Consider the following 23316-nt stretch of genomic DNA (forward strand, 5'->3'; position numbering starts at 1 on the left):
AGAGAGAGAGAGAGAGAGAGAGAGAGAAATGAAATTAATCCTTTAATTCTGATCACAGATTCAAACTCTCAATAAAATTCAGAGGAAATTGATGCCAAACAGACAGGTAGGTCAATTAATTAATAAGTTGTCAATCATAATTACTCAATTAATACTACTGAGGTATTGCCTAAGTAGAGGACGATGGTTGTAGGGGCAGGTTAATTTTGGCATTCCTAATTTAATACAGAAAATGCTCGAGAGGGCAAAATCTAGGTTGGTCCCCTGACTGTGTTTTCGAATCATATTTGAGGCCATGTGGTTGTGGAGGCACACACAGTATACCACGTTTTGGGAAACCATGCTAATGTGGCCCACCCATTGTTACAAATCGCCACCCCACCCCAGTCAACTGGAGCAGGGAGAACGGTTACACTTCCAACTTCCATTATATTGCCTACAAGGACCTTTTTGTATATTGCTGAGGTACACTGGAATTCGTTGACAGAATCTTGAAACAGACTGGAGAGCAGCTGTCCACACCATTCCGTTTCAGTTATTAAGGATGTCGACATCGTGAGATTCATCATGCAGCACTTACTGCCATTTTGTGGCAAGTGTTGCCTTTCATTACCTTGGAAGCAGCCTTGTGTTAATCATCCATGAGATGCTCATGATGTTTACAATTACGAAGTGCGCTGCAACTGAGAATAAGAATCTTTATTAGCCGTTCAGTATTTTCTTATACAATGGGCTTTGTCAATAAGTTCAATTACAGTATAAAGATGGTTATATTCACATAACAATGTATATATAAAGCATATTAATGTTAGTGTAGTACAATAGCACACATTTGGAATTTTATATATTGTTAATTTTACAATAAAAAAGAAAACATTCTACAAATTTATATTAAGCGGGGAGTATTCATGTTGATGACATTATGTCATTATTCTAATATATTGATACACATGTAGAGCACTTGAAATAGGTCTATTATGCCTATATGTCAGATATTGTTTTTCCAAATTTAGGTCCTACTACAGGCAGAGGTACCTTTCTCTATGTTAAAACAGCAAATCTGCCATATTATAATCTTTATATTCATTGACTGAGTAAAATGCTTTACCTTTGAGCCATTGACCCAATGTTGTCTTAAATTTATTTTTGATACTGTTTGTACAATTTTAGGGAGCATATTAAACAGTTAGAGGCCTACATATTTATAACTATTATGTATCTTGGACAATCTAGAGTATGGCAGATGAATTGTATGGTTTCGTCTTGTATTATGGGTGTGGACAGATGACCTAAGGGGATATTGAGCCATGTTTTCTTTTACGTGTAATAAGCAGTGATAGATGTACAAACAAGGAACTGTCATGATGTTAAGTTTTTTGAAATGTTCCGAGCAGAATACCATATGAAAGATGGGGGTGGATATAAGCAAAATATGAATGCAGCAGTAAGTTTTGGCTGACATTATTCCTAAGCTTATAAAGTAGGAACATAGCGCGTGCAAGTTTAGAATGACTGCATCTGTGCTGCCATTATATTTGCACTGTGAGTACTGGTGCTGCAGATAGACATGTAGCATTGTAAGCTCTATTGTCATATACTTATCACATTCTTGATACACGGCTAGCTTCTCCAATATGATGTTCGGTATGAATTCATTTTGCGCTCTTGCTGAAGACATTATTATTTGTGTTAACTTTTTTCTTTGGACTTATCCTACAACAAGTCTGCTGCTTATCTAGCAGCTGCTTTATTGTGAGTGATACATTAGGAAACATGTCGCAGGGCTTCCTTGTCAGTTTGCCCATTTCTGAATAGATTCATTGCCAGATCCTGACTTCCATTGGTCTGTAGCTTCCCTGCTGCCCCTCTATGAAGTTCGACACCTGAGGCAGAAGATCCACTCTGGAATGATGTGCTAGGGAGCAATGATAATTGTAAAGTTACTTCATTCTCTTAAGAGAAGATATGACAGAGACCTCAGCCATAGCTACAGCTATTCAACGAACCAACACACATGCTACAATGTGGTAGAAGAGGAAAGGGAATTAGTAACCACCATCTGGAATCATAATTTGTGGATGGTCGCGGGGTCTCGGGTTCGATTCCCAGCTGGGTTGGGCATTTTCTCTGCCCGGGGACTGGGTGTTTGTGTTGTCTTCATCATTTCAGTGTCATCATAATTTGTGACAGTGGCTAGATTGGACTGTGTACAAACACTGAGCTGTGTAAAAATTGGGACTTTGTATGAGCACTGATGACAGTGCATTTGAGCTCCGCACAAACCAATCATCGTCGTCATAAATTGTGGGCAGAAATGTATTAAAGAACTTATTTTGGTAGCTGAAAGTTAATCAGAAGTTAATGTATTCCAGCATGCAGGTAATTAGTGTGTGTTTGACTGGACATATTTGCATGTTGCAATTCTGTCAATTGCCAGTCATATTTCTGTGGGCAGTATTTCAAACTTGTAACTGTTCCGTACCTCACTCTTACCTGGGAAAGTAATAGTGAAAGCAATCTTTCAATATACTATTCATTTCTAAAACCATCCCCACCTACACCTGATAATTATATAATTTAATCTAAAATGCATGTAATTATTTTGGACAGTTCTTTGTGCTGACATTTTTGCTGAAATGAAGAGGTATTTTGGGATATGCATTAACAATGCAAACTGTTGCTTTACTGATTTTATGTTTCATTACTGATGTTGATAGTTTAGGAAAAGTATCTGAATCTATTTGTCATAAATGTACAACATGAAACTTTAAATTCAGCATCAACAATGGTTCAGTAGTTTTGGTACATTACATGACTGATTGTAAATAGTAGGATTACTGGTCAAATTATTAGCTACAGAAACATAAATGAAGGTGTAAGAGCATGGGAGCAGACAACTTCTCTTTGCATGTCCCCCCCCCCCCCCCCCCCCCCCCCACACACACACACACACACACACACACACACACACACACTCACTCTCTCTCTCTCTCTCTCTCTCTCTCTCTCTCTCTCTCACTTGATATAAGTTCTACAAAGTATTGAAGAAATGCTTAATATACTTTTGTTTTGCAGTTATTTTTATTTTACCTTTTTGTTGCGGAAATTGTGTTTTTAGCTGTAAGTGATAAATTGTATTTCCTTTATATTTACATCATCATCAGTTTAACATTACAAATTGACACTTTTTGAGTAAAATGTGACTTAAACTTGGACAATTTGTTTTGCTGTAAATGCTGCTTTATTCTTATGTAGCAGACAGGAAGATAACTATGTAGAACAAAACTGTCCCATAGGCTCCCTGGCCCTTTGTTGTCCTCACTAAGTTTCTAGACTGTTGATGGCTTCTGCTGTTTAGCAGCTCTAGTAAGACACTGATTACATATGTAAAGAAAGCGATTATTGTGGTGTAACACCCAGCAGGCATGACTCAGACCTATAGTCCGGTTTAAAGTAGTTGTCACTTGATGTTTAGGCTCCAAAGTTGTGGCATTGTCGTGTCAAGTAGCCTGCAGGCAGCTGCCACAGTGCATCACTCTCTGCGGTGATAGAAAATCACTTTAAAGCCTCTATCTGCCACAAAAATCAAGTAAAAAATTTCAAATTCATGTACAATGTAGACTACTTCTCTTGCAGCATATCAAAAATCTGTTCTTAATTTTAATCTATTCTTAAGTTTAATCTGGAAAAGAGTTACATTAATTTTTTTGAAACAGACTAAATTTTCCTCATTGGTAAACAGCTTCAAACTTGTCATATATCAAAAACTTGTGCTCTCACAATACTTTCCTGTCGTTGATTACTAAAATATCTTGCTCAGCAACAAATCTAGAAATTTATGTATACTGTCACCCTGTGGTATCTCAGAAATCTTCTCTTAAATTTAATTTCGGCTGGCGTTGTGTTAGCTATTGAAACGGGAGAAACTGTCACATGCAGAAAAGTTTCCTTATCATCATTACATATCTTGAAAATATTACACACATGAAATATCTTCATGTCTACACAAAATGAAATATATTTAATATACAGTCTAACTTACTTAAGGAGATATATAAGGTGTAACTTAACATAAGGAGATGATTTTAGCTGTCTGAACAGTATTCATTAGTCTCGCAACAGGAAAGAGAAATTGATTGAAATAAAGTCAAAAACACCAGATTTAATCGAAGTAAGATGTTCATTAAAGTACACTATATACTACACACTAATCAGATAATGGGAAGAGACAGGTTAATTGAGAGTCAGTCCGTTGAACTATCAGTGTCTTGGCTCGTAGTGACAGATATTATCAAGTCCTCTACGCACTGTTTTAATACTCTTCCATTGTTGCATGTTTCCTTTATAACTCCTTTCCCAGTCTTCTGGTGTCACTTTTTCAACTGCCTCTTTCAAAAGTCTTTCCACTGTGGTCAATGTAAATTTTTTATTTTCTGCAGCAGTGTGGTGTCTAACATTACCCTTAGTCGGTTATGTTGTGTGGAAATGGCAATGGTATGAAGGCAGCCTGAGCACTTTATGCCTGCAATCTTTTTCCGTAACTCTGTGAACTGGGTTCTTGGACTTGAGTTGTGGACTAAGTTCTGCCTGTGTCAAGCTACTGTCAAACCGTATCATAATTTTCTCTAGCCAACAAATAATGTAGTTTTTCTTCACTGCATTTTTGGGGATCTTGTATTGTATGACCAAATGCTGTGGCATGTTATCCATGACAGTTACAGTTTTTCGTCAAGTTTTGAAGCACTGTGTCTTCAAACCATTTCACAAGAATGTTGTGGTTCATCTCATCATTGTAGTCGAAGGTCTTGTTTGAAGTGAATAACACCAGACAATTAGAAATAAAACCTTTTGAATTTCTGGCTTATGCTGCAATTATTCATTTTCCCCTGGTGATCGGAGCTCCCATAAGACTGCTGATGGTATGGTCTGTCCAGCCTTCTTTTAAACTGCCGCCACCAGACCTCCTCCCCCCACCCCACGCCCTATTCACCCATGTTTCATGTAGCCAAATTATATTGTCAAAATTTGTCCCTATTAATTCTCTAACAAAACAGCATTGCCAGGCATCAATATCTTGGTGTTCCATTATTAACTTTCACCTAAAAATGGATTTCTATAGGAATCCTAACTTCTTCACGAGTCGTAGTGAGACTGTTCAGTATCCTGAAATAGGTCCTAGCTGCTGCAAAGTAGTATGTAGCTTTTTGAATGCCGGGTACTCTGTCCTTGAATAATACGCATATTTCTGACAGTGAAATGAATCATCCTGAAAATAATTGGGATTTGTAACGACCTTCTCCAGGTGCCTTTTTATCCAAGGTGCCTCCAATTTAGGTGATTTGTCTGGTTTTTCTTTTGCGAATTTCTGTTTACAGATTCTTATCACTGATTTGTAGAGTAGTTGCAGTTTGCTCCACCACTGTATCTAAAGGAAGTAGAGGTGCTACTACGTTCTCTCTCTCTCTCTCTCTCTCTCTCTCTCTCTCTCTCTCTCTCTCTCTCTCTCTCTCAATATCCTCTTGTGAAACACACGAATTTGTGCGACTGACTGTATAATCACACAACGTCCCAACATTTTTTGAAAGTTTGCTAGGAGTGTGTAGCCTCTGTCTGCCCCTCTGTCGACTACTTTAATCTTACATCGTAAGACTTATGAAGCCAAAAGTTACCCAAATCTCGTCGAGAACTGGCTGGAACACTGCTTCAGGCAGTGCAGCGGAAGCGGCAACTGAGTGGGAGCTGACAGTGCCAGGCTTCCATTGGTGTATTGGTGGTGGAGCCGAGCAGCCCCTGACATGTCAAGTGACAAGTAGTTTAAATCACGCTATAACGTACAGGCAATGTGGGTACGATGTTGAATGATCAAAGCTACGTGGAAAATTACCATGGTCTAAGCTTACTTATGGTAGGCTATGGTAGTTGTAAAATTCTAATAACATAAAATTACATCATACATGATACTTGCTACCTCTTACAGAGTCATGTATATCAGGATTGCTACAGCAGATTCTTCTGAGTGAATCAGGGCTAAAAAATGAAGTAATAGGGAACTTTTTTTTACCCATGTAACGCCATGGTATAGGACACTTCACTGGCTTCATGATAACTATTTCATTATCTGTACAACAAAACATTAATTTATGTTGAGGCTATCACCAACAACTCACATTAAAGTATGGTCAAGTTAAACATTTTTGGTAATGATTGCATGACATTTTGTTTCTGTTGTTTTTTTCCTTTACGTGTGTGTAGGATGTGGGAAATCTTGTGCAACATGTTGTTTCAGAGTATGTAAATGAGGAATACACATTAATCACATCTTATTTCCATCAACTAATGTAGCTAACAGTCTGCTCTAGTGTAATAACTATGTTAATAATACAAACATATTTTTAATTTAAGTTCCTAGATAAAACTGTACGAACCATTAATCACCATTGTGTTTGTAGAGGGGACACTGAATGATGCAGGACTCAACAATGTCTCCTTCCACAATTTGATTCCCATTTGTAAAATATCTCAGAAACCTGCTGTTCCAGCCATAGAATGACCATTTACAAACTTGCTGCCTTATTGAACACACATTATGTGATGGCCTTGGGCACACAGGCTTGCCTTTGCGGAATCTTGTAGTCTGGTCTGCTGTACTCTGCTATTTATAAAATTACCTTTATAATATTACCAACGTCTCTGAGCTGCTCGCAGCAACAACTGGATGTAAGTTATACGCACTCTCCCAGTCTGACATTGACCAACATGATCTTTGGTTTTAGGCACAATTGAAGATCTTACTTACAAACTTACATGTCTCCACTTGAGACCAGTATTCAATTTGTTGATGTCTAGTTACATGTTTTTGCATCACACTGTTTTACTTTTATTTTCAAAGTAATATTTGTTGTGTTTAAAACAATATTTTTCCAAACTTGCAAATTTGTGTGCAAGCTATAGAAACTTTCCTAATTCATACGTTTCTTGAATTGTAGAGTTCTGAGATTGCATAGGAGACTAGAAGGCATCATGCTGGCATTTACTTATTGAGTTTTTAGTGAAATTTTGGGATTGTGTGCAATACAAAAACTTTTGAAGGCTAAATAATAGATCAATATCTATCTAGTGATATTCGTCAGCCTGTTCTAGTTTGTAAACACAGTGATGAATGCTGCTGAACAATAAAATCATAAAGAATTGTTAACAAAGCTTAACATGCATTGTTTTGTGTTCATAAATAAAGCCTCAATGGGACAGTTTTATTAAAAACACTACTCTGGTACTGAAAACTGCAAGAAAGAGAATGAACAATGATCATCATTATTTTCAGTGGTTTTTTTGTGTGAATTCTTTGGGGTTAATGGAAAAATACATTCTCACACAGAATGCATAACAGCACTCAGAAGGATGAATAATGTTAGTTTAAGTAAATTAAGCATTATCTGATTCATTAAGCTCTTCATGTCAAGATGTTCTTTTAGCCCAAGCAAATGCTCTTGCCAGGGAATAATGATTAACTTATTCTTATCACTTTACAGAATCTTAAGTATAATGTAAATTTCTCTTAAATCCAGTAAACGGTGCTTGAAATCATGTAAATTGGGTTTGATTTATTAATTTAACAAGTATTACAAAAAATGGCTCTGAGCACTATGGGACTCAACTGCTGTGGTCATAAGTCCCGTAGAACTTAGAACTAATTAAACCTAACTAACCTAAGGACATCACACACATCCATGCCCGAGGCAGGATTCGAACCTGCGACCGTAGCAGCCCCGCGGTTCCGGACTGCGCGCCTAGAACCACTAGACCACCGCGGCCGGCAACAAGTATTACACTTGTTACTTGTTTTTGGTGGCATTATATGTAAAAGTCCTGTGATTAAGCTCCAAAGTGATTTACCTCGGAAACACAGTGTGGATTATCTGTCACATACTAAGAACCACATTTCTCTCAATTAGATCCTTATGTAGAATGTAAAAATGGCCACATGCTGAGAAGTGGGCTTTGGAAATGAAAAAGCAGCATATTATTTAATATTTATTTGTTCCTGAAAATTTTCATTTCTTGGAGCTACATCATTTCAGAAATACGTCCTTCAGTTGCAGGAGTGAATTGTAGCTGGGCGACCCTGTAGAAGGTATCATTATTGTAGTAAAAGACAGTGTTGTATGACCTGTTGATGATAGGGGACAACTTGTAGAATATAACTATGTAAAATTTGATTCATATTGGGGGAGGGGAGGAGGGGCAGGGGGAGGGAGGGGGGGAGAGAGAGAGAGAGAGAGAGAGAGAGAGAGAGAGAGAGAGACACGACATAATTTATTTGTTCATTCTAGCATTTTCCTGGGTTTTGAAAAAGTTCTTTTTTTTTCCAAACAGATCGGAGGAGCGGTTTGATGTAAAGGCAAAATCGCGGTCACCTTCAAGCTCGGGGTCTCGTTCAGAGACTAGACAGAGATCCAAATCGAGATCTTTATCGAGACCAGAGATGGAGGAGATGGATGGTGAGTCTGGGTAAGTACTTAAAAATAAGCTTAGCGAGCATAGTTCTGTTGTGCCTTTGAATAGTTTGTATGATGTGATCTGTTAGCTCCAAATAATAACTCGTTATTACAGTGATAAGAGTTTAAAAATACTAATTGTCCAATGCAAAATGGCAATTTAGGAGTATTTTCACACTGTGTGATACTTTATTTTACAGTGAGAAGTCTCCTTCAAGATCACCCAGCAGGGATGGGAGCAAATCGCCTAAGTCCACCCGTGGGTCTGAATCCCCCAAGAGAAGTGGTTCAGAGTCACCTGATGAAAAAGCCGATGATGAGTAAGAGTTCATTGCTGGTGTTCTCTTGTGGAGGATGACAGTGCAGATAGAGACTGTAAATTTATATTCAGTATTGGATATTGAAAATCTGAATATTCCAGAAAAAATTCCGCCTGTGAAAATAAAGTTCCAGTGAGTGATGTGCAAGTGCACACAGGGGAAGGTAATTGAAACAAAAACGACATTAGGTAACCCTGGAGTGAGTACTGTACACAAAAGGGTACAAAATGTTGTGGTGTTTCTTGTGTAGTATGTGAGCTCTGAACTGTTTCAAAGTTTGGCGTTCAGAATTTCCCACTGCAAGTAAATATTCATCATGCAAGAGTGAAAAGTGTTTTTACACATCTAATTAAGTGGTTTGTAAAAATGACTTAAAACCAGGATAGCCAGAAACAATTCCTCTCGTGTAAGGCCAATCTTAATGCTAAAAGAGAGAGAGAGAGAAAGAATTTTACAATAGATTGTATACTGCTTGGTCCTTTGCCCTGTTATGTGTGAGCCCAAAATAACTAATTCTAGAAGCATTCAACATTAAAACATTTACCTACTTCCTAAGTACAGGAAGGCAACGGCAAACCACCCCCATTAGGACCTTGCCTAGTAAAGCGGTGCGGGTCTCCCGCATCGTTCCCCTACGCTCTGTAAAGAAGCATGGGACTTCATTTCCATTTTCAAGTACAGGAAAAAATGTGCAGCAAGAATAGCACTATACAGGGTGTTTCAAAATGAACATACTGATTTTAAGGCGTTGTAGCATTTATTACGTTCAACTTTCATTTTGTGTATTATTCACAATTGTAAGAGCAACTCCCAAACAGTTTTGTTTGTACACCTGTGTGTAATGGGAAGAGTATGGAATGACAGAGTGACTGAACATCGTGTTGAACGAGTGCGAGACTTTCACACTTAGCCCCAAGAAATATCCCCGCGGAAAGTTTATGGGTGGCGAATCAACTGTAACTGATGTTCCTTATCTTGATGTGCTACAGCTATGACCCGTACCTCAATGGGAAGAAGCAGAACAACACATCTTTATTTGGGAGCAAGATGGTGCGCCGCCTCACTGGTATAACTCAGTACGCGACTGGTTGAACAATGTTGTATCTGACTGGTGGACTGGGTGAAAGAGGCCAGTTGACACAGCATTTTTGTGCATGACCTTCATGTTCTCACACTTGTTCATGAGTATGTACCTCCGATACCAGCTGATCTATCCGATGTTAGACACAGTGTTATTGCAACACTTACTCCTGACACATTGATCAAGGTATCTGAACAACTTGCCTATCGACTCGATATGTGATTGGTGCTCACACTGAGTAATTGTAAGAAAAACTGTTTGTGTTTCTCTTTCATTTGGTGTATTATTTATAATTGTAAGGTGAATGTAATACATGCTACAAAGCCTTGAAACCTGTATATTCATTTTGAAACACCCTTTACTATTAGAATTGGTTTGCTGGACACTGCATAGTGTTAAAATATTTCCCAGTGCTGAAATACTGCTACAGAATATGCTACCTTTATAATTGCCATGAGACTGATATTAAGTCTTAAACAGTTTTTTTATAGAGTTAAAATACCTCATTTACTTTGCCACTGATATTGCAGCAAGTCAAGTGGTAGGGCCATCCACCATCCAATTGTAGTTCTTTCTCGAGTGCCCCATGCTCGCTATACTTGAAAAAATAGAACACAATTTAACATCTGTACTTGTGGCGTCATTTCTGTTTTCTGGCATATTCTTCTCATGGCCAACTGGTGAATGTTAGAATGTAGTTTACTGTTCCAGAAAATTGTATGTAATAGCAATGAAATTTACACATTGACCAGTGTATTTGGCCACTGGAGTATCTTGTATACTATGTGTGTGCTGCAAAACAATTTGGTGTTGGTTATCATGAAGTTAGAAATACGATACAGTGATGTCTTTGGATTGTAGGACTATGTTTGTTTGCTACCTTGAATTTTAAAACTTACACTGAATGTAAACATCACATGTTTGATGTAAAGCAGTATTACCACAGAATGAAAGTTTTGAGCCTAAGCATTTGTGCTTTAAGCTGTAGAAAATTCATTGGTCAAAGGTCCAAGCATTATAGAAATGTCAAATTCTTAGAAACAAGTTGTGCTGTGTGTTTTATTTTTTGAAAATGTCTGTAATCATACAAAATCTGTGTGTGTAATGTTAATAGTTAACATTTTCCAACATCAACATTGTGTTGAATACTAAGACAGTGATAGAGATGACTGACTGTAGTCTGATGTCTAATTTTAATTACTTAATGAAAATCATGAAGTTCGATTACATAGTGTCTCATACTGGTATGCAATTTGATATTTTAAAGTTATGACTTAGACAGCTTCTTGAGTAAATGTTGTTTGTACAGGCAAAGGTGAATAAAATTTTACAGCAGCAGCAGAACTCTTACAGTGTGGAATTAAGATACGTGTTTTTGGAAGTGACAAAACAATGTAAAAGTGAGAAATTTAGCCATTGGTAGCTACACATAGTTCGGTGTTAGTTGACTTTGACACTATGTGTTTGTGTGGACAGATAGAGACTGCATAGTTTTTCAGTCAAGAAGTTGAAGTTCTCCGACGTTACATGTGAATGAATCCCCTTACTGCATTGTAAGTGTCAGACATAAAAGTGGTAAAATGAAAGATAGATATTGATTGAATGTGGTTATATATTCTTGTAAAAAGTTTGTGTGTCTGAACTTTTGGACTTGATTTCATGAGACTGTGATGTGACTTATGTCAGGGTCATTTGACTATTGCATAGGAAGAGAATTATGTTACAACAGAAGTGAGAAATTAGTACTCATAAACTTGATCTCACTGCAGAATTACAGGCCTGTACTTTAGTATGCATTGTGAAGATTGTTTAAATTGGAACCAACGTATTTCCAAAACATTACTTTACAGTGAGTCAAGATTGAAGTTTGTGGAATATTGCTGCTTCTGTATAGACATATGGAGTGCAGAGTGTAGATTTAAAACTGTGAAGTTACGCTGTAACTCTTCAGTTGTGAAAGAAGAAACCTGTCAGTGAAGTTTAACTGGTGTTGTATACTCATTTGTTTCCTGTAAGACTAATAATGGAAATTCACTTTCCAGATGTTTAAGTTAAAAATTGAAAGAGATCACTAAATTTACAATCAAATTGATTGTATACTTAGAATAGGAAACTGATCAATAAATTAAAGCTTCAATTGAGGTGTGAAAATTTAGTGTATTTTTGTGGAATTGGTTGAAGACATTGTTGGGAAGAAGGTGACGCCTTCTCCAAACCATCTGCAGGGGTCTCATTTATTAGAAAATTCAGATATTGCACCTATTAAATGAAAGGAGCAACTTTAAAGAAATGAAGGTGCAGTTTCTGCTATTGCATTTAATGACTAGTGTATCTTCCATGTTACACAGTGTTGTAACATTAGATGTTTTGTATCCTACAACTGTGATGAGTGGTGATGTTTGTTCAGAAATCTGTTACTTTCAAAGATCTGCTACCTGATAAAAAAAAAAGGCAAGTTCCAACTACAAGCAAGGCCCTTCATTGATACATTGTCTCTAGTATAGCATTCATTCATTTCATCCTTCCTCCACACAACACCTATTCCCCCACATGCATCCCCTCCTTTCAGTTCCTCCGTAAACCCTCCTCCCCCCCACCCTCTCCAATATTCTGCCACACTCGTCCTCCATTACACACGTTAAGGCAGCAAGGCAGTATTTTTCTGTTACATTTAGGACATAGTAGTGTTCATAACAACGAAGAAACTGAGATGATGATTATGCGAGGTTTTGACACAGTTGTAACATTGCAACATTGCCACAGCTACAGTTAATGCACTGAATAACAATAATGGTCATAACACATGTTTGATGTACAGATTTAACTAAACTTTTCTTCAGGATCTGGCCTTCCTTTGTCAATAGTTAATAGTTCATTGTAGTCAACCTAAAATATTTGCATTTAAAGTTGAGGCAGTCTCCTAAGTTTATGCCATCCACTGGGGACCATTGTTTAACTTTAGGAGGCACACTGGCATGAACACAGTAGTTCAGTTGGTGCCATGGGCCTTCTTTCATGTGAAATCTTTGTCAGACCTAGGATTTGGATGTGTAACAACTCAGTAAAATGTACCACATAGTTCCGTATTTAAAGCCATACCTCTCTTTCAGTTTTTTGTTGTATAAATTTGCTGTCCAGTTCAGGGGACAAGGGAAAATATACAAAAAAAGCAAGTTCCAACTACAAACAAGGCCCTTGATTGATACCTTGTCTCTAGTATAGCATTATAGAGCTCCGTATAAAGTTAAAAAGCTCAAGACTGGGTGAAACCTATTTCACAGCAAGATTTAGTGCAGGACTCAGTTATGCAATGGAAGTTAACAAACAATAGTCAGACTAGTACGTGAACCATGACTCTTCCCTTTTGTGGGTAGTAGCCATAGTGAGTCAGCTATCCAAACATGACCTATGATCCAACTGTAAAGTATGAACTACCAGTAGCTTTGTTTTACTTCCCAAATTCTTTAGACAGTCTCTTGTATGCCTTGCTCGGCTAGCACCTCTGGGAGAAAGGAACTATGAGAGGCACTATTAGATCATCGTTCCTGGATGCATTGAGTGTCATCTGTTAATATCTCATTAAGAGCATTGCTCATGAAAGCTGGGAGTCTGAGCTGAAGTTTGTCTAGACCACAGTTCAATGTTGGGAAGCCTTATAACTGTATATATTCAGCTGCAGAGTGAAAATTAATCCAGGAAATTTCACAATGTATGTTGTAGAGTAATATTGACCTTTTTGTGAAAGCCGGAAAGTAACTACTGAACAGAAGAGCTCAGAAATCCAAGATGACTGGTACATACCTAAATGGAACAGATATGGGCATCTACCATAATATGTTATAGACAGACGTGTGTTTTGACCAATATTCGTAATGGCAAATAGAAAACGTTCCCCATCCATTCTCTCTCTTTGCCAGTTACTAATTTACCCCATTAAAACACCTTAATGACCATTGATCCCTGTACCTCTGCATTAACTTGCAATCCTTTGGGTTTCTGTCCGTGTTGCACAATTACCATTCATGTGTTTGTTTTAATGAGACTGAACTCGTGAGCATTGTTGTACTTTGTATTCACTTGAAAATCCTTTATTTTTTTTTCTTAGAAATCCTCTATTAATATGATTAAGCAGGTCTTGTCTGTACTGTCAATACAGCATCACTAATTTGATTTAAAAAATTCAGCAGTTCTGCTGGAAAAGTTGGTAGTAACTTTAAAATTTCCTTTGTTATCCATCATTTAATGGCTGCATTTCATACATTTACTCCTCTGCCATAGACTGAGGACAACGTATTCTTCCCAAATTTTCCATGGAGGTGGGAATTAAATGAGAAACCTTTCATATGTCAAGTTACTTGCCATATCTCAAATTTATATTTGTATGAGACAGACCTATAATTACTGTGAATTATATTGTTTGTTGGGATTATTACTTTCATGAAGACTGGTGTTTCTGACGAGAAGAATTAAGTTAATTGTGCAAGTGTTCCTGATTTAGCAGTACTTTGTTGACTTTATTTATTGTTTCAGTTTTAAGTTTTAAATTTATCAAACAAGAAATTACACATGTCCCTGACTTAGGGTGGGCATCATTTATTATGTTGGGAATTTATGATGTCTGGAAGTATCCAAAAAATTATGGAATAATCACACACATGTGGTCTTGTTCTGTCTTAAAAGTTTCACAATACATTAAAAAGGATATGCTTCTGATAATTTTGACACAGTACAATTCTTAAGAGAGGATTTTCGGCTATTACTGATGAGTTTCTTAGAAATGAAAATTTAGTAAAATCTGAATTGATGTCCGTTAATGTGCTTGCTTCATAAGGACATAGCTTTTTGAAAACAAACTATTAGATTACTGTCCAAATAATGTGGTAAGAGTCTATCTAAATGATGTAATAATTTAGTCACTTCAGACACAAATTAATGTAACTAAACATTGAGAGTAAAAATTGAATGATCAAGTATTAAAAGCTTAAAGTATATTTAACTTGCTTGATATGGTACATATCTGAGCAGGTCGCGGTAAAGCTGATACGAAGAAAATTAATTGTGCTTTAGTAAGAAAGGAGCTACCAAAATGGATGTGTACCCTAAGTTGGGGATTGCCTGTAATTTCACTAAGGTAGAAACTGTTGACCCAAAGTTTTAACTAGAGACTTAAAAGTAATGAAGTAACAATAGACTGTGAACGTGCAGGGCACAGAAGTGAACATGGCATTGCAGTAATGGTGATAAGTGTGTGATGTGTAGATATGTCTGTGTGAAATTTTGTAACTGAATTTGTGTAACTTTTACATCTTTGAATTCCTTTTTAAAATTCTTATTGTTATAGATGTTTCTTGTGTTAGAAATGCTGCTGGTGTCTGAGCTGAGTGTGTCCAGAACATTGTAGCAAGTGTCTCAATAAATTATCGATGGAAAAATTTATTTAATATGAGTTTACATCAATAGCAACCATATGCATTTTCCTGAAGTATGTTCCAAAAGAAAAGTTGCAGGAGTTGTGTGTGGTATATTTCCATCATTTATTGTATTTACTTCAGTCTTGGTACAGTTTTTTATTGTACGTTTGTATTTACCATTGGACAAGAATTTACACCCCCTCCCCCCCATGTACATGCCAGCTGCCACAGTATATTGATGAATTTCAGATTAAATAACACAAACTGTAGCTGTAGGATCCCTTTAGACAACTTAACAGATAAGTCTGTAATTAGTACTAACTGTTTGAAGACACTTAATGTAAAATTAAGTTGCATTTTAAATTGTTAGACTTTGTCATCCTAAACTATTAGGCTAGCCAAGTAACAAAACTTTTGAGATTCTGAGGAATGTGATATTTTACCTTAGTGAATATAGGCTGAACATATGTTAAAGAAAGGCAAAACTTTGTGTCCTATAACTTAAGAATCATTAATGCCTGTTCAGAATTCTACTACTACTACTACTCAATAGACTGTGTTTGAGTTGCACTATGCAGTCATTCCTGCCATTTTCTAAACCAGTGCTCAAAAATTTACGTTTGAATAGCAGTTGCTTTTTGCTGATTGAAAAGTGGCCATCAGTTGAGTGAAGTCAAGTCAGTTGACATATCAAGTCTTTTGGAGTGACTACAGAAAGTTTGCAATCTCAGGTAATTAATTTGGAAAATGTTGAACAACAAAATTCAGTGACCACAGTTGTGAAAACAAAAAACCTTGTGGTTTTTTCAACACACAAAATGTCGGTGCCCACTGAACTTGCTCGGTTTGTGATTTTTGTGCCACATTATTCGTGAGATCTTCCTATAAATGCCCAAAATTAAAATTAAAGTAGGAAGGATACCGTAGGTGACATCGAGTAATGTGTGACTTTGTGCCTAAGTGTAAACAATGTTAAGAAAGATTGTGAATAGATGAGGGAATACTTTCAGGGAGGTAGGGACTAAACTAAAGATGTGAAAGTTGAATAAAAACGTTATTTAAAATTGTTTTTTTGAAAATGAGTCAGAGAGGCAATCCTGAAAAGGTGTCATTCTGCTTTCACACAGACAGACTGGTAAATAGCAGTGAGAAGCAAAACTCTGCTAACAATTTTCAGAATTGTAAATAGTTAATACATAAATAATTTAGTTGGCTGATATACGTCTCATTGCTGACTGAGCAGTGCTGGATGCTTATAAAGAGCATGTCAGAAGGATATGTGAGTAAGGCCATGTTTTCTTGCATGGTGAGGGAGGCTCTCTATGCACCAGAGACTCTTAACAAATGTTGCAGTATTCCAAAATTTTTTGTAAAACAAAATAGATCAGCAGAGCATGAACCCAATGTCGGGTAATAAAGGACCAAGAAACAAAAGTGACTGTGCTTGTTGGTATATAGAAATGGAGATCTCAGTTTTCAATAGAAAACTGAATATTACAGAATACAAAAACAGAGTGAAGCTGTTGCCTCCAATATTTGTGCTCCTGGAAAGTAACAAATTCTTGGCCAGTGTGGCTACACTACTAATTTTTGAAAACTTCCATAACATGAATTGAATGTCCATGTGCATCCCATTTTCATCTATTGCTTCTTCACCAGACACTGTGCAGTGTTTGTAGATAACACAGAGGTGACCTCTCAGAGTCGAAAAAAAAATGTTTGTTATGGCTTAAAAATCTGTACGTATTCAGTGCTGTGCGCACGGTAGAGTTAACAGTTTGACCAGTTGTTGTAGACAGCACTTGATTCACTAAATCATAAATGTCTGTAGGTTGCTGTATCAGGATGTATGACCATTAAAATCAAATTAATGTCTGGAGAAAAGCTTCCAACATGTTAAAAATAGTACTAGGGATTGGAAGCTACGACAAAGTGGGTAACTGAAGCCACAACGAGCTTGGCAATGTTTGGAATGAGCAACTGTTCAGAGTAAAATTTTAAAATTAGCTGTGAAATGCACACTTTGAAGAATATGGTGTGGAGATTGCTGTTGGAGCAATGCTTGCATCCATAGTGTAAACAAAGTGCCAACTCAATGGGTCCAGATAGTTTTGAACCAAGGGTTCAGTTCTTTAAATGGATTCATCATACCTTTTTCAACCACGATGATTTCGGCTGCTAATTATTCATGTCCGAAGTTCTAAAATCCAACCACCATGTACATCCCAGTCTCTGTACAACTTGTAGTTCGGAACTGACAACTAATGTGACCTTACCTACTGCCATCCCATTTCAATTGTGCGTATTTTTTTTTAGAGGCATGCTCCCACAGACTGTGTACATCTTATCTGTGTTAGGATCCGCACCATCCACTTTAATATATTAAAGTTTATCAGCAACTGAACTACTGATGCTTTCCAACTTGAACTGGGACTGATTCTGTTCCTCGGCCAGTATGATTACCAGTCTCTTGTGTTGACTTTTAAACTATGGTATTATGTGAAATTAATGGTGTATGAACACTAGTTGAAACTTAAGAGAAAATATTGGGGTCCTAGCTGCCTGTCACAATGTACAGTAGACTGGGAAGGGAGGGAGGGGCTTGTATGAGAGGGGGCAGTGAAAAATTAAGTGCGTACATTGAGAACAGAGGTCATCACTCTGAACAGCTGCTATTTGATTTTTTGTTGTTGTAAGGTGTAAGTTGTATCTGTGCATCGACAGATTAAAATGACAATAAAATATTTCCCTTCCCCTGTGCGGGAATTGTGAAATGTGTGACTGTAAGGGTTGTGGATTCCAGGACATTGCAACTCGGTTTGGTCCTGGAGGCATGTTGGGATACCCGAAGTGGTAAATTATTGCTTGTGATAAATGGGAAATTGGGGTTAGAGTTCTGCTCTGGCAGAAATTTTCATTTGTCACAAAAAATTAGATGTCAATCTGGATTCGCAAATTGCAAATCAATTTTGTAGTATTTATCACAGATGTAATGATTGGAACAGTGTCTGTTCTGTATGAAGTACATTGTAAAGTGAAGATACAGATACTGCATAAACAGAGAGAATGTAACCAAATAATGTCAGCATGTACTCTCCTTTATGTATAACTTGCCCTCTGACAAGTGTTCTTTCGTCGCGAATAAAATGTTGAGCTCTTCTGTGATTGACAATGGTAATCTTTAATAGCCTATTTGAATTTCTTTCCTCCCGACTCATCACTGCTTCTTTAACATGACGTGAAAGATATATTCGATGATCATCATGATATTGGGCTGGGAACTGTTTTCAATCATTTTCGATATCAGCTGACTGACGATGCACCAGGGGTTGTCTACACAATCGTGCTCTGAATCATTATAGAGAAAGCTGTTAAATAATAATGCATTATTGAATTACTATAAAATGGTAACATTTTCTAAAATGAGTAACTTGGAAGTGCCCTGAAGGAATAAGTCTGTAATATTCAGTCATGTAAGGGGGGGAGGACTTGAGTTCCCTTGTCTCAATGTGCTTTGTGTGTAGTATAAGGCTTTTTTCACATCTTTTCGCTCACTTAATATTGTCGTGTCATGACAAGTTTTTCAAGGTGACAAGGATTTAACACTTATGTCTGAACAGTGAGTCATTTTCCATAGTGTACTGAGCAAGTGTAGCATGGATTGTGTCAACAGTGCACCTCGTACATACAGCTACTGCCTACGCAGCTACCTCATGTTCAGCAATGAAGTTTTTGCTGCAACTTTGCTATGACATTGCAATATCTCAAAAGTTGGCAAGTAGCTGCTGAAGCAAATATGCTATGTGATCAAAGGCTTCAGATTTTTGGCAACTGAGAACTGGAGTGAAACTAGTTAAAAGCTTAAAATTATTTGATAGAACGAAGAGTGAAAAGGGAAATATCTCTCACATATAACATACCATTTTGTCTCGCTTCAATTTCCTGTCAGGAATGCTTAAAATGAGAGCTGTTTATCTTATTTTGAAAAATAGGATATTTGGTATCAAATATAGCAGACATACCAATACAGCTGAGCTATTTAACGAAACACTGGCTTTAAAGTTATGTAGAAACAGCTGAAGAAGAGCACTAACAAAGCTTCTTATGTGGGTTTGTGAAGCTTTTTTTTAGTGTGGGCTATGATATGCTTATCTGGACATCGAAATAGCTTTGCTATATTTATGACAATTCTAGTGACAGCAGCATCTTTCTCAACACAGTTTCAGCACATTAAAGATAATTACTTTGTCGAGTACAGGTGAAGCAAACTGCCAAATTCAACTATCTTGTTGATGGATCACGACACAGCTACTAAGGTCGACTTCAGTGACATAACCAATGAGTTTGCTTTGCTCAGAAGCACAGAATGAAAAATAATAAACATAATTCTTAGAGAGGAGTGTGTTCTCAACACTAATTTATAGCCTTTTTCCTTTTATTTACAATAAATAATTCATGCCCTACTAGAACTTCATGAGGAGCAAAACTTATTTATTACACATTGTACTAAAATCAGTGTGCAGTAGCTGACATAAAAAATACATAGATTTTGTTTTGCTTTTGTTTTAGAGTACGCAATTTGTAATTTACAGCAGCGATACATTTCATCATCCACATCTACTAGAGGTCTGCATCTGGTATTTATGCTTGTTAAAATTGCTCGGTGCATGAAATTCCACTTTAAGTCCGACAGGTGTCAGTACAGCCTCTTTGGATGCAATGAGCAACTGCACTCGAATTCCGTGACGCTCGTTCAAATATCCGTTGCTCGAACTGTCTGTCTGTTTGCTCTTAGTTACGTGAGTGGCACCCAGCTGCCCGCTACAGCATGACGGCGCGTGCTCGTGAGATAGTGTGAGAGGAGAAAAAAAAAAAAAGTCGTGAGTGCGAAAGATAGTGATCGTAAGTGTGTGGGGGAGGTTTCATTAGCGACTAAGGAAAAGGGTGCTACATCGGCTATGGCAAGTGCTTTGCATTCCTGTCATACAGATCTGCCACCATGCGTTTACAAGGTACATGTCTGCAGAACACGACGGGGTGTGAGTTCTGAAGCATTATCAGTTTCAGTGAGAACTATGGTTATTGAAAAGTTGTGTAGAAATGTGTGCCAGAGATCTTCGTTCATTTACATTTATATTTGGCGGAGTTCGCGCGTGATGCCAGGAGCTTGTAAACGTCGTTTCAGAGTTTGTACACGTAGATGTCTTCAACATTTTGTCTTATCCTATGACGTGAAGACAAGCAGATGAAATATGGGCGAGTTTGATGCACAGCGTTAACCACGCCGTAGGCGTGAAAGCACAGGGAGTGGACCTATACATATCCGAAAATGTGGTAACTATTACTGCGCATTTCTTTATCAAGACTAGATAATGTGAAATATGGTATTCATGACAACTTACTTTTCTAAGAAGAAAAATATGGGGAATTAATTAAGAACTACATTGCAGAAACTTCATTTAATTTAGGAGTAAATCTCTAGCATTGTAATAAGATTTGTCACTGCCCGAGGTGTTAATGCATGCAAGGCATAGCAATCCTGTCAGCCTTACGCACTTAGAATATATTCCCGACACATTTTCGATGACCTGTAACAATCGGGCCCATTCCGGACTACTACGCTTCAGGATGAGTTAGAGAAATGGCGAGGGAGATAGCAGATTTGTGCTGGAGCATATAGTTACAGTGGTGTTATTGATTGGCGTCTATTCAAGCAGCTTTATACAGCACTTCGGTCATCCTCACGGACGCACTGTGTGCTTGCAAACGCAGCCGATCGCGGAACGCGCCGATGCCCCGGTCTATGTCAGCCTGTTTTCCTGGGTCGCGGGCGGCAGGTACCACGATGCCGAGCAGCCATTCCTCGGTCACTTCGACCAGGACAATGGCTGATGACTTCTAGGTGGCTAGGAGACCACAAGGGTGCGCATGCCCCAGCCGGATCGCTGGCAGCTTGCAGTCCGTTAGCGGAAGTCCCTCAGAGGGTGGGTGCTAGCTGCACACCAGCTCCCTGCATCGGTGAACTTTCCTAAGTCCAGAGGCTGCTACGCCTCAGGTAGGCGCACCTCGCCAGAACTCCATGAGTTAATCTGCAGGCAGGTAATCAGCCGATCTTCTTCACCAAGGGCGGGTCATGATTTCTCTGAAACTCAAAAGCCTGTCATTCTCTCCCGTTCAAGACTGGACAGAATGGTGGCACGACTGAATGCTTTGAGCCCCTAAGCTTGATTATTTATACCCTTAAAGCTACATTTATGTTCTCCTGGAGGGCGACTAGTAAGCTTGCTTCCTACTGCTTATCCTGTCAGCTCTCCTTTGCTCACTCTGCCCTGAGCATGGGTTGCTAGGCTCAGTTAAATTCGCAATGTGAGAGTTTCTCGGTAGCACGCAAGTGCCAGAGTTACAAAATATTACTTCACTCTTGGTCTCACAGTGTTAGCTGTTCAATGTGCTCGACTATTGACCAGTGTTGCAAACTCCCATCTGCCCGGAATGTTTTGTTGTAATGTCAAAAATACCGTCCAGGGGCGTAATTGAGTAGCGCATGGACCGTGCTGGCCTCTACTGCCTGGCCACTGTAGGAATAATACTTTAAAAATTCGCAGTACGTAAGCAAACTTTTCTGGGGAGTAGCTCGCTCCTCTCTTTCGAAAGATTCTTCCCGAATTTCCCCAAAGAAGTCTTTAATTAAAATTTATGTTACCAAACTGAAAAAGCCTCCATACCGTGCTGATGGCAACACCGAGCTCCAGCCAGGAGCTCTCGCATGGGTTGCCCCTTACCCATTACTGAAATGAGCTTCTCTAAGTGCGGTCTCTAGGATCTTATTACAATACAATTTTCATCCAATGCTTACACTACTTATTACAGAGGTTTTGCTTCCATAAGCTGTTCCCTCGGCTCATGCGCTTAATCACCTGACCGGCAACTGATGCATTGGTGGATTTGCAGACTGTGCACATCTGTGTTTATTACAAAAATAAAACATGCCAATACTTTGTAGAAACATGCCACAACTGGTAGCTGAAATGCTTATCGATATAATCTTGTGCTGACGATTTTCTTGAAAATTTTGAATATGCAACGTCTGCTCCATTGAAATTTTCCTACCGGAAATTAGTCTAATAAATGCACAAGTTTAGGGTTGAGAATGACATTAAGATAAGTTGAATTCTGGTTGGTTAATACTGTTAGTGACCCTTCTGTCCAATACAATGTATTCTGTGTCGGTGTCAGTGGTGGACAGTCATACCAGTGAGTGTAGACAGAAGGGGGAAATCCGTCACGACTATCTCACAAGTCGTACCGTTAATGATAACTCTGCTTCCCTGCAACTCTAATTGTCTCAAACCCCTCAGGTTTCCCTTTTTCATAGCAATTTGTCAACACCGTTTCTGGCGAGAATACCAAGTACAGCCAATGCCTCCCTACTTTCTGAAATCCACAATACCTCCTGCATCCTTATTTGTGTCCGTTTCCCTATTAGCCCCATTTCACCGGATACAGGTGAATGGTGTAACACATAATTTCGAACCAACCCCTGCTCTAAACTAGATAATTGAGTTGCATGCCATTCTGCTACAATTTTCGTAGGACTCGCCATTTTCTGGATCTGATCAAGTGCATAATTTAATTTCCGAACCTCCTCCTCATCTGCTGTCCTGGATACAATTTTTTGTAACTTAATCCCCACATTTAACCAACCTCTTTCCCTCTAACTATGATCCATAGTACAATATTTACCAGCTGTGATAACTGTGCTCTTAATTTGCTGTCAATAAACTGTAACTACTTGTACTTCTCTTGCACTTTCCCTATAAACGTCACTTCCCTGTGCTTTATTATGCAATTCCAATAAAACATGTTCCAGTTTCCGAATTCCTTTCCTAATTTCCTGGATCTCTACTGTCGGATATCAGTGTCCACTGATGGCTTGTAAGCAAGACATACAACTGAATGGAGAAAAACGTACGTATTTCCAACAGTTGAATGACAGTCGAGCTGTCTGC

General features: G+C 38.1%; 1 protein-coding gene across 6 annotated transcripts in view; it reads left to right on the forward strand.

Annotated features, from left to right (window-relative positions):
- The window catches only part of LOC124723223 (serine-arginine protein 55-like), a 33724-nt gene extending 18392 nt beyond the window's left edge, over window positions 1–15332 (forward strand). For all 6 annotated transcript variants that reach the window (XM_047248411.1, XM_047248409.1, XM_047248410.1 and 3 more), the window contains 2 exons: window positions 8374–8508; window positions 8696–15332. In XM_047248411.1, coding sequence (XP_047104367.1) covers window positions 8374–8508; window positions 8696–8819 — 259 coding nt within the window. In that variant the 3' untranslated portion in view covers window positions 8820–15332. The remainder of the gene's footprint in view (window positions 1–8373; window positions 8509–8695) is intronic.
- The last annotated feature ends 7984 nt before the right edge of the window (window positions 15333–23316 follow it).

Source organism: Schistocerca piceifrons, chromosome X, assembly GCF_021461385.2.
Source record: "Schistocerca piceifrons isolate TAMUIC-IGC-003096 chromosome X, iqSchPice1.1, whole genome shotgun sequence".
Lineage (NCBI taxonomy): Eukaryota > Metazoa > Arthropoda > Insecta > Orthoptera > Acrididae > Schistocerca > Schistocerca piceifrons.